Raw genomic sequence first — 12,278 nt, 5'->3', positions numbered from 1 at the left:
ATATTTTCAAAAATTTCTGTTTCCATTGGCTGTGCTTGTGTTGATACTGGCGTATCATTGGTTGCTTCTGTTAACTTTAACTGCGCCACCTGTTCTTGAAATATTTTCTTTATGTAATTCTTCATAGAGGTTTCATACTCGTCAGTAAAGTTGGCGAAAATATACAATAGGTAGATAAGTTGAAAGTCATTCTTAAGACCAAGTTTCTTGAGAGATTACCTATTGGTTTTAACAAAGTTTTCAGTATTGTTGTATTTTCTAACAGGTAAAATACGCTTAACATATTTAAGAATATTAGTTGGGTCAGTATTTTCCATATTCTGAAGGACAATATATAATGTTTCAAGAAAGCTTTTTTCATTAATAAAGCATTCGATGACCTTTTTCAGGTCAAGTCTGATATCGTATTCTTTCATTAAAGACATTTTTGAGCTAAAAATTATAAAAAATAAAATTTTATTTTGCGAAAAAAATGGTCATAATGATTGTCAGAAAGAGTTTCCATTTAGGATTTATATTAATTCGTGATTCAGATAAGAATGAGTGAGTAATTTTGCGATCCTAAATGTGGGTATCCTTACATATATAAATCCATCAATTTTTAGCCAAATCATTTGAAATTTTTACTGAAAAAACTTTAAGATTGGCTCTATCATATCTGAATATTTAATGTAATATTTATAAAGCTCAAAAGTTTAAGAATAATTGCATAATAGGTGTAATAAGAAATCAAAAATAAATCAAGAAAATTTTTCATGAATTTTTTTAAAAAAAATTCTTGATTAATATTCAGAATATATGTTTTTAGAGAAGTGCAATCTATTTTTAAACTTTTAAAATTAGTATTTAATTCATATTCTATGTACCAATAGAGAAAATCACTAATTAAATTTTAAGTAAATAAAAAAATCATTTTTTGTGATTATCCTATGATCCAATGATTCGACTTTGGTGAACATTTTTTATTGTGTAGCTCTCTAAGCTCTCTACAAAATAAAAAAAGAATCTTTAAATGAAAAAAACCGATCTTTATTTGGATAATAGATCGTGAGATAATCGCAAAAATGATTTTTTTCAGAATATATTAGATAAATGCAGTTATCCTCTGAAAAAACTCGTTTTTTGCAATTATCTCACAATCTATTGGTCCAATTTCAACAATCTTTTTTTTTATTATATAGAGAAATTGGAGAGCTACACAATATAAAAATGTTCATTGAAATTGAATTACTAGATCACGAGATAATTGCAAAAACAAGTTTTTTTTATTTTTTTCAAATTTAATTAGTGATTTACTCCTTATTTTTATATGAATCACAAATTAAATACTAATTTTAAAAGTTTAAAAATAGATTAAACTCCATAAAAACATATATTCTGAATATAAACCAAGCATTTTTTTAAAAAATTTGTAAAAAAATTCTTTTTAATTTTTTTTATTTTTTATTACTCCTATTTTGTAAATTATTTTTAAATTTAGAGCTGTTATAAATATTATATTAAATACTTAAATATGATAGAGCCAATCTTAAAGTTTTTTCAGTAAAAATTTCAAACAATTTGGCTGAAAATTGATGGATTTACATATGTAAGGACATCCACATTTGGGAATCGCAAAATTGCTCACTCATTCTTATCTGAATCATGAATTAAATTAGTTAATATATAGAATAGTTTAATAAGTTTAGTTTAATAGTTTAAATAGATAATAGTGTTATGTATTTATAGAAATATAGAGTTAGTAGAAAGTATTTTTAACTTTATATAAATATTATATATGTAAATTCTTATTATAAATATAATAAAGAAATGGATTAATCATCCCATCCCTACTTCTAAAAATAGATTTATTTGTCACCATCATCACACCTTGTAATCCACAAATATCTGGAAAACTTAGTTTTTTTTTGTTAGTCAAAATCATCATCATGTTATTTTTCACAATCACATGTTGGAACTGGTTGGAATGTGTTTAATTAGTAAAATCTATTTTTAAAAGTAGGGTGGAATGATTGCTTAAAGAAATGCTAAGTATTACTAACAAAAAAAAAATTTATGCTACAAAATAACACAATTTTTGCCCAATTAAATTACTAGAGGTCTAGGATAAGTATCTCTAGAATAAGGATATTCATTTAATATTCTAATCCTATTTTTAAAGAGTCATTCAAATTCAATCTGGATCCCAGATGATAATTTGGATTAACAGATTCATCCTTTATTTAGGGATTTATTCTTAATTTCTGAATTTTAATGGATGAAATTATTGATATTTAATATAGTTAAAGTAAATTTTATTAGATTTAATGAAAAAATACATTATAAAATTTAATAATAATTTAACCTAATAAATTTCTTCAATTGATTCAATTGATATGGCTTATGAGAAAATTTTCAAAATGGCGAAAAAACCAAAAATTGAGAATGATATACAGTATATATAAATAATCTGAATCAGAATCCTAGGATTGCTATCAATGGATCTATCCGCCTAAAAATGTAGGTGCGGATATCTAAATTTGGTCGTCAAATAGTTACAGTAATATGAAAAATCATGTGATCGAATACGGCTTTAGAGTCTATAATTTGGTATGATTGGTATGTTTTATGGCCAATTTTTATTATTAAATAAAAATTTTTTATTTTTATTTTTAAATTAGTTACAATAATAATATATGTAGCCTTTTTATTGAAACAGTAAATATTTTAAGAAAATATCAATTCATAAAAAAAGATACCGTTAAAAGACTGATGGTCTTACTAATATTCGCCATGAAGTCTTAAGACTTTTTAAGATGATCTCAATAAAAAAAATGGATTACGTCACGCGAATTTTTCCAATAAAACTCCAAACTACAAGTTTTTTAAATTTTATAGCATGATAAATGTTTAAGAATCGAAAAGATGGTATTTTTTTTACAATAAATGCCTTTTTCTTAACGATTATCAAACTATTTATTAACTTATATACAGGATACTTCTAAAGATGAATATAATAAAGAAAACCGTGCTCTTCTTTTGACCAAGTAAGATTTATAAGCCGAGAATTTAAATTAAACTATGTTTTAGTAACATTTTTTCCTTATTTTTTTTGAAGGCAACCTGATTTTCATATATTATCTATGAAGGATTTTAAAGTTGGGCATGAAATTGGCAAGGGTAAATACGGACGTGTTCATTTAGCAACGAATAAATCAAGCGGATATATCGTTGCTCTAAAGATATTATTAAAACAAGAGTTAAAGCATGACAAACTTCTACGACAATTGGAACGCGAAGTTGAAATTCAAGGAAATCTCAAGTAAGATATTCATTTCATTTTTCGATTTAATATATTTAGCTAATTTATTTTATAAAAAATTTCAGTCATCCTAATATCCTTAAATTATACGGATATTTTCAAGATGAAAAACGAGTTGTAATGATTTTGGAATGGGCTTCTCTCGGAACTTTATATGCTCAACTAAAAAGACAAATGCGATTTGTTGAAAAACAAGCGTCAAGGGTATACACTTAACTGAATAAATTGAATAAATCGTGATACACAATTATAAATGGTCTTTTTAAATTTTATAAATTTAGTATATCGCACAGATAGCAAAGTCGTTAAAATATGTTCATGAACGTCACATAGTTCATCGAGATTTAAAGCCAGAAAATTTACTAATAGATAAACAAGGGGTTCTCAAATTAGCAGATTTTGGTTGGGCTACTTATGTACAAGACTTTACAAAGCAAGTAAAACTAAATATAAGTTTAAAAACTAACGGTTATAATACTCATAATACTCACTATTCCCACTTCAAATATAGTTCATCACTTAAAACTATTTGTGGAACATTAGATTATCTAGCACCTGAGATGGTTAAACGTCAGTCTTATAATGAGAAAGTGGACGTATGGGCACTTGGGATAATATGTTATGAATTGTTGGTCGGTGTACCTCCATTTGAATCAATAGGATTTCCACTAACAATTCAAAGGATAGTACTTGATGAAGTGATGATTCCAGATTATGTATCAAAAGAAGCGAGAGATATCATTATAATGGTAATTTAATTAATTATTGCTTACTAATAAGTTTATTTTACTAATAAGTTTATTTTAAATTATATTTTCTAATAATAAAATTCAGTTATTACAAAAGGATCCAATTAACCGTCCGTCAATGGAACAAGTTTTAAATCATCCGTGGATTCGTATGTATAATAAAAGTTCACCACAAAATAGTACTCAAACCAAGCTAACAAAAACGATAATCACGAATATTAATTATAATAATTGTTGAGTCTAAAAAAAAAAAAATACTTTTAAATATAATAAAATTATAAATCTTCTCGATTATACATTAATATAACAGTAACATATTATAATAAAAAAATAATTAAATTAAATTAAACGGTAATAAACTAGAATATGTAAATATATAAAGTTAATAAAAAACTAAGCATTGAACTTAAATACAAATACAAAATGAATTGCTTACCAATTTCCAAACACCTTTTGCATATTGTACAATTTCATTGGCCCCCATTTTACTTTCTCCATAAACACGATCTACAAAAGTTATGGGCACTTCTCCAATAGTGTAACCAAATTGTCTCGCACGAACCATCATTTCCATTTGGAAAACATACCCTTTGGAGATTACCAAAGAAATGATTCTTTCAAGGACTTCTTTCTTATACAGTCTGAGGTAGTTTAATTCATGAATTAGAATAAACTACAATTAAAAATTGAGAAATTTTGAGAATAAAACATACCTAAAACTTCCTGTGAGATCAGATACGTTTGGTCGAAGGAGTGTCGATGCAAGAAAGTTAGCACCGCGACTTTAAATTAAAGCAGGACAAAAGTTATAAACCGCTCTTTTATATTAAAAGTCATAGATTACTATTTTACCTTATTATCTTACGTTTAAGGTCCCATCCGTACACACCTCCATTTCCAGCATAACGTGTCCCAGTTACGATATCGAAATTTTGACTTCTTTGTAGCCTAATTAAAAATTTAATATGTTAAAGAATAAATAAAGGTAATTGTATTCTTAACCATAAATTAATTACCTAATAAATTCTGGAATAAATTTTGGCTAAGAATAATAAAAAATTTAGTAACTTTTATCCTTTAATTAATAACTGGAATGGAAAAAAACTTACGTGATGTGAAAAATCCGCGTCCATAATGATAACGAAATTACCTGTCACGAACTGGAGTCCATGAACATATGCTGTTCCCAGGCCGAGCTTTCCGGCTCTTGGCTTCAGTATCTTTTAGATTGGAAAAAAAAAGAAATTTAGAATAATATAAACCTGTCGACATTATGGTGATATATACACACAATATAATTTTGGCCATAGATGTTTACAAGTTGATTTGCAATATCTTGCGTTCCATCCGGAGAAGCATCATCTACAATTATAATTTCCCAATCTAATTCACTGAAATTGAAATTGAATTACTATTAAACAAAAGTACAAAACGCAGTGATCAATATAAACGCACTTTTCTTTAAAAGTTTCAGCTAATAGCCATACGATAATTGGTAAATTATTACGTTCGTTATAAGTCGGAAGAATGACACTATATTTGTTTTCAACACAGTCTGTTGCAACTTGAACAGAGGAATAAGACGAGGAATAAGACATTTTTAATTATTTTAGGAATTCACTTTGATCATTTTATACACTAAAATCCGTTAAGTGTTGAAAAATGATTGGTTATCGTCTTTTTTTTTTAGAGCAGTAAAAAAAGTATATCACTCTTTTGAATCAAAGCTCAAGTTATTTTTATTAAATACTCCATCCCAATTATTAAAAAATAAGATACTAATTGTAAAATTTTAAAAGTATTAAAATTTTTTAAAGGTACAGTCAAACCTTTATATAACGATATGTCGGGACTCATAAGAAAAAATTTAAAAAATATCGTTATATCAAATTATACCGATATTTATGTCCTCACATATATATAGTGGGAATGTAAAATTTTATCGGTATATCAAGTTTTTAATAATGTATCGGTATATCGAATATCGGTATATCGAGTTCTGACTGTATTTTTTTTTTGTTCAATTAATAGTAGTATTTTATCGAGAAATAAGTTACGGTTAATCATATCTTTAAAAAAATAAAATTTTATAAAATTGTGAAGTAATGCATTTATTCATAAAATAATTATTGTAATGCGCGTTATTTACTTTCTATGTTTTCATTATATATTAATTTAAAGTATAATTAATATTAATTATAATTTTATGAATAGCATTTTTAAAATATTTTTATTTGAATTTTAAAGTGGACCTATTTATTTTTCGTTCATCGCATTTCAATTTTTTCTGATAATCATCCATTTGTAACAAACATACTTTTTAATATAAATTTAGAAATAATATATGTGGGTCAGTAACTTATGATTCACCAGAATGGTATCAAGACCTTTTTTTTAACCAAAAATTTTTTAATAAACAAAGCTAACCGAGTTTATTTAATTATTCATAGAAAGTCAAGGTTCTTTCTCGGTCTACTTTAGAGTATACACGTAAAACTCCTCAAGATATTTATAAAATTAAACGTAATTATGACCCTACATTACACCCATTGGAAAAGGCTCGTGAGTACACTAGAGCACTTAATGCCGTAAAATTAGAACGAATGTTTGCGAAGCCCTTTATCGGTGACTTGTCTGGTCATTCTGATGGCGTTTACTGTATGGCCAAACATCCTAAAAAATTAACAACTGTTATATCGGGAAGCGGTGATGGAGGTAAATGTGTTCACTTTTTGTAAATTCTTTTTTCTATAACATATTTAGTAAATAAAATGTTAAATCAGAATTGAGGATATGGGATCTGTCCGATCGAGAAACAAAATGGAAGGTTGTTGGACATAAAAGTATTGTCAAAGGTGTTTGTTGTAGCCTAACAAAAGATAATTTATACTTTTCATGTGGGACGGATAAAACTGTGAAGATTTGGAATCCTGATCAATCGGGCGAAGTAAGTATTGATCCTTGGGATTTATTTACAATAATATTTTGTCAAATTGGATTATTTTTCCAATATCTCACTTTTATTTTACATCTTTAGCCATTAAATACTTATGTCGGAAAATTTGCTTTCAGGTTAGAATAAAAGGTTACATAAAGGTGCAATTTATATAAGGCTCTTTTTATTTTTGATCTATTGTAATAAATATCAATTCTTTAAATATAGCGCAATAGATCATCATCGTAGTGACCCGATTTTTATCACTTCCGGATCACAAGTTGACATATGGGATGAAAATAGGTAGATAAAGAATTTTTTAATTTTTCACATGAAAAAAAGTTATTTTAATTTATATTTTACATTATTTTATTTTGTAGGTCAGATCCTATCAAAACTTTTAATTGGGGAGTAGATACAATTAATACTATCCGATTCAATCAAACAGAAACAAACATTTTTGGTACTTGTGGTACAGACAGAACCATAATTCTTTATGATCTCAGAATGAATTCTCCCTTGACAAAATCGGTTTTGCAGGTCGATATTAATTATAAATAGAAATTCATTATTTGTATAAATTTATTTTAACTTATTTTTCATTATTATTTTTTTATAGATGAGAACAAATGCTATAGCGTGGAATCCAATGGAAGCATTCAATTTTACAGCGGTATTATTTGTTTTTAAAATTTGTTTTTTAATTTTTATATTTAGTAATTTATATGCATTTAATAACAAATTTTAGGCAAATGAAGATCATAACTGCTATACTTTTGACATGCGTAAGATGGATTGTGCATTAAATGTTCTCAAAGATCATGTATCTGCAGTGTAAGTAGTTATTTAATTTAAAATAAAATTATTATAATTATTAAATTTACTATCATAAAACCATTTTAACACAGATTAGATCTAGATTATTCTCCAACAGGTGAAGAAATAGTCACTGGCGCTTATGATCGAACATTGAGGATTTATTCAGCGCGTCAAGGACACAGTCGAGATATATACCATACCAAACGAATGCAACGCATTTTTTGCGTTAAATACAGCATGGATTCAAAATATGTTCTTTCTGGTTCTGATGATGGTAGTATTCGACTATGGAAGGCTAAAGCATCCGAAAAACTTGGACCGGTAATGAAATATTACATAAAAATAATAAAAATAAAACTATCTATCAAATTTTTTTATTCATATTTGTAATATGTGCGATGTTTATTAGAAGGACTATAGAGAACGTGCTCACATTGAATATCAAGAGAAGCTTATAGATCGATATAAATACCTTCCGGAGATTAAAAGAATTTCAAGGTAAAAATATTTTTGTTGTTCTTTTTTATTTATAATAAATTAATACTCATAATAATAATCTAATCATAAAAAATACAAAGACATCGTAATGTTCCAAAGGTAATTAAGAACGCACAAAATACAAAACGTATTATGTTGCAGGCTCAGCGGCGAAAAGAAGAAAATTTACGAAAACATTCCAAAAAAGGATCAATTCCGTACCAAGTAGAGAGGAAAAAACCAATTGTTGGTATTGCCAAATAATACGGAACATTATATAAATAAATTTATTATGTTATACAATGTAACATCAATTGTTTAATAAGATCATAGTATAACACATATGATAGATATATTTGCGTTAAGTTATTAGTACATTGTAAATTTTTATAATCATCTTACTCAATGGCAACCGAACAGTTATGTCCACATCCAGTTGGACATTCATTATTTGCCGAAAACCATTCTTTCATATGAAAAAGATGCCCTCCATGACTGCAACCTTGACACCAAGTATATAACCCTTTCACTGTATTGTGACTTTAATCAAAAGAATTTAATACATTAATTTTGAAAAAAAAAACCATACATTCTTTGGAAAAAATTTTACGAACCATATTGAGCAAGGATTTAGCATCTTCCGACATTTATCACATATCCAATATCCACTTCTAGAGTTAAGTATTGGTCTGAAACAATTATTACATGTTGTATATATTGTTGTGGATTGCTGTTGTATATTATTATTCCAATTAGCCTTAAATAGTAAGTTTGACAATTATTATAATAATTCAAACCTGATTCATCATTTCAACAGAAGGAACTCTGCAAGATGAAATAATATGCGTAGCTGCACACCAGAGTTGAAACCTATGCAATAGTTCTAGGAGAAAATTTATTTATTAATATCAATTTAACCATTAACATTCGAAATGAATAAAATGGCTTCGTATATCTACCAATATAAGAAAAAAACCATTGTTCTACCCTCTCTTGGCTTATTTTAATCATATCACCAAGCACTAGTATTAAAGTAACACACATCTGTACATCACCCTGAAAACGATGCTTGTAAGTCATTCATTACTAAATTGATTTTTTAAAAATTATAATAAAATCTTAACTTGTTCTGCATAATAATCAAATAACTGCATCATGATTGATTCTTTATCCCAGTTCCGACATAATGTTGAATTATATGTTGACTGAACAATATCACTCTTCATTTTAATCGTAGTTCGCCGTGGTTGTTGAAACTCCGAATCTTTACCCCGTTCTTCTACTTGACCAAATTCATCATCATCGTCATCGTCATAAAATGAATAAACCTCATCCTATTTAGAGGAGCTAGATAAGAATAATTGCCAAATTACAAGCAATCAATTAATAGACTTACATCAAGGGACTCGTTATGCTTTTCTGTTACAGTATTTAAATCCTTTATTGAATCCGATTCTTTTGTTTCATTCGAAGATTTAGATGGATTAGTGGGGGACGAATCATTTAACAAACTATTTGCACTTTCTTTATCTAGAATTTTATAAATGATAGCTTGTTAAATATCACCTGAATTTAAAACAGTTTAGTAAAATTTAAATACCCTTATGAGCATTATTATCCACAGGTTCCAAAATTCCATATAAAAGCTGTATTATTTTCCAAGTTTGTGCAGTTCTGAATCTTTGAACATCCCATGCAATCTTCATAATGAAATGTTACAAATTAATATTTAGCATAAATAGACACTATATGCCAACGCCGGAGATTTACCTTGGCATTATGTTCACACGCAGACCAAATATCGTGATTTGAAATAATGTAATTTTCAGCAAGATACGAAAAAGCTTTGTGATCGAAAGTGGGAAGAGAGGCGATACCAGTCTTTTGTTGAAACTTTTAATTTTATAAAATTAATTAATTATAAAAGTTTTACGGTATAATTACTCTAATTAAAGAAATTGACGTACTTCATTACGAGTTTCGATAATATTAGGTGATGTTCTCCTTTGTATAATTCTAAATTGATTACTTGAGGGTGGTATCGATCTAGATCTAAATAATGGTTAATAAATAAAGTTTTATAATAAGAAGAGTTCTTGTCAAAAAGGATATTTACTGATCTTCTGCGATTAAATCATCATATTTTTCAATTGAAAACGCAATCTTATCATATACGCTCCATCCAATACTACATTTACTAAGCAAACTCAATGGACGATAAGAACAGTTTATATCTTGTTGAATAAAGAACTTATCTTTCGAACAAGACCATAATACGTCCGAATTATGCCACAAAAATCCTAGATTTTAATTGACTTTAATTAAGATATGTAAAGTAAAGTTATAAAAAAAAAATATTTTGATACCTGTTGGAACATCTTCATGCTCTTCAAAATAATAACTTGCAATAAAAGGCCTCCTTATATTCCAAATAAAAATTCGACTGTCACTTAATAATGCACATGAAGCAATTTCATTAGGATGATCGGGTCGCCATTGGACGCGAGCTATGCTTGTCATGCTGTGAATAACGTCTCTTGGTCTCCTATTGTCTGAGTTCATATCCCATATCTACGTAGTTAATATGAAAAAAAAATATAAATTTAAATAATTAAGCGAATAGAAAAATAATCTATTTCATACTTTAATCAATTTGTCGCGCCCTCCGCTAGCAATAGTTCTTCCATCAGAATGCCAATCTAAAGCAAGAACAGATCCTAGATGTGCATTAAGTTTTCTTTCATGTATCGTTGGTTTTCTTATGTCCCATTTCTTTAAAAATATTAATAAAGTTGTCTTAATTAATCACGGTATATAGTAAATAGAAAAATATTTATTCGCTAACCTGAATAGCTCCATTTTCGAATGCTGCAGCAAAATCATATTGATTTATTGAATTAAATTGGACATCCCGAACATTCTCACATTTGCCTTCAAAAGTAAATCTTGCGGAATCCGGTTCTCTTAAGTCCTGATAATGAAAACTTGTATTTGTAAGTGGTTCAAGAAAAAAAGCTCTTTGTTACATTGCTAAATTACTCACCCACAACTTCATTGTACAATCTTGCGATGCGCTTAAAAGGATTGATCCATTTGTGGGATTAAAACATATCCTATTCACAGCACGTGAATGTTCATCTATTTTTCGATCTAATGAAGAGTCTTTAGGAATAAATGCATAATTAAATATAATAAAATATTTTTATATAGATTATTTACCTATTTTGGTACGACCATTTCCTACATCCAAAATTGCGATTGATCCATTAGTTGCCGCCGTTGCGATTTTATTTTTTGTGGCTAAAAAGCAACCAGTATAATTACTCTTAATTCCTGGATCAAGCTAGCTAACGGAATTTGAATTAAAATGTATTTCAAAAAAATAAGTTTAGTAATGCCAATAAACTTACAAGTATTTCCCCACTTTACATCATTGCTATATTTATTGAGATGCCTATTCTTAAGATTAAATTCTTCGGTAATTTCTCTTTCAGAGACGTTCAATACTTTAAGAACTATTAATGAATAATTAGGTTAACGAGTGTTTATTAACAATAAATATATCTAAAGAAAAACTTTACTACCCTCGCGACCTGCTACAACTACTTGATTATGATCTGGAGAAGCCGATAAAGCGGTCAAAGAGCTATTTAGGTTATGTTTTAGTTTTAAAATTCTCTGTACATTTCCCGATAGTTGTTTTTCGTTAGAAGAACGATTTGTGTCACTCCAAACATGGCTTGTTGTTAATGTAAAAAGGTGGTTTGTTAAATCAGTCTCTGGTGTTTGACCAAAATTGGGCCAAGAAGGAGGAGTCGAGGGACGGTCAAAAAAACGTCCTACGACCGTTTTTGAACGATCCGACATTGTTCAAATTATTGTAGTAATTATATAATTATATGCCAAAGACGGAGCAAGTTTTCTTGCCAAAATCAGAATAGGTAGTAAAAAATGATGAGTGCAATATATATATTTCAATTTCTAAATTTAGTAAAAA

General features: G+C 27.7%; 5 protein-coding genes across 5 annotated transcripts; 2 read left to right on the top strand and 3 right to left on the bottom strand.

Moving 5' to 3' along the window:
- Positions 1-215: 215 nt before the first annotated feature.
- Positions 216-425, bottom strand: OCT59_012156 (uncharacterized protein; the record flags this gene model as incomplete). The annotated part of the gene is made up of 1 exon (XM_066134282.1): positions 216-425. The coding sequence occupies one exon, from the start codon at positions 423-425 to the stop codon at positions 216-218; it is 210 nt and encodes a 69-aa protein (XP_065989562.1).
- A 2,453-nt stretch (positions 426-2,878) lies between these two features.
- On the top strand, positions 2,879-4,371 carry OCT59_012155 (uncharacterized protein). Its single transcript, XM_066134281.1, has 7 exons — positions 2,879-2,907; positions 2,974-3,026; positions 3,098-3,301; positions 3,367-3,505; positions 3,583-3,734; positions 3,813-4,050; positions 4,136-4,371. Exons 1-7 carry the CDS (start codon positions 2,905-2,907, stop codon positions 4,286-4,288), a joined length of 942 nt encoding a protein of 313 aa, XP_065989561.1. The 5' UTR covers positions 2,879-2,904; the 3' UTR covers positions 4,289-4,371.
- OCT59_012154 (dolichol-P-mannose synthesis) lies at positions 4,090-5,652 on the bottom strand. The gene is made up of 8 exons (XM_025314414.2): positions 5,506-5,652; positions 5,342-5,441; positions 5,160-5,270; positions 5,067-5,092; positions 4,903-4,998; positions 4,764-4,832; positions 4,487-4,691; positions 4,090-4,409 (listed from the first exon to the last, which is right to left on the bottom strand). Exons 1-8 carry the CDS (start codon positions 5,646-5,648, stop codon positions 4,395-4,397), a joined length of 765 nt encoding a protein of 254 aa, XP_025185261.1. The 5' UTR covers positions 5,649-5,652; the 3' UTR covers positions 4,090-4,394.
- A 772-nt stretch (positions 5,653-6,424) lies between these two features.
- OCT59_012153 (uncharacterized protein) lies at positions 6,425-8,589 on the top strand (the record flags this gene model as incomplete). Its single annotated transcript, XM_025310178.2, has 11 exons — positions 6,425-6,427; positions 6,501-6,765; positions 6,834-6,997; positions 7,088-7,122; positions 7,214-7,288; positions 7,366-7,525; positions 7,605-7,658; positions 7,734-7,819; positions 7,894-8,125; positions 8,214-8,302; positions 8,383-8,589. 11 exons carry the CDS (start codon positions 6,425-6,427, stop codon positions 8,543-8,545), a joined length of 1,326 nt encoding a protein of 441 aa, XP_025185260.1. The 3' UTR covers positions 8,546-8,589.
- Positions 8,590-8,679: 90 nt separating this feature from the next.
- Positions 8,680-12,148, bottom strand: OCT59_012152 (uncharacterized protein; the record flags this gene model as incomplete). The annotated part of the gene is made up of 17 exons (XM_066134280.1): positions 8,680-8,821; positions 8,896-9,011; positions 9,079-9,164; positions 9,241-9,337; positions 9,406-9,615; positions 9,678-9,811; positions 9,882-9,981; positions 10,052-10,174; positions 10,249-10,333; positions 10,398-10,581; positions 10,648-10,852; positions 10,925-11,053; positions 11,127-11,252; positions 11,325-11,431; positions 11,501-11,581; positions 11,692-11,796; positions 11,866-12,148. The coding sequence occupies 17 exons, from the start codon at positions 12,146-12,148 to the stop codon at positions 8,680-8,682; spliced, it is 2,313 nt and encodes a 770-aa protein (XP_065989560.1).
- Positions 12,149-12,278: the final 130 nt, after the last annotated feature.

This window comes from Rhizophagus irregularis, chromosome 2 (genome assembly GCF_026210795.1).
Source record: "Rhizophagus irregularis chromosome 2, complete sequence".
NCBI lineage: Eukaryota > Fungi > Glomeromycota > Glomeromycetes > Glomerales > Glomeraceae > Rhizophagus > Rhizophagus irregularis.
The sequence above is the reverse complement of the archived record's forward strand: the minus strand, read 5'-3'. Positions and strand labels throughout refer to the sequence as shown.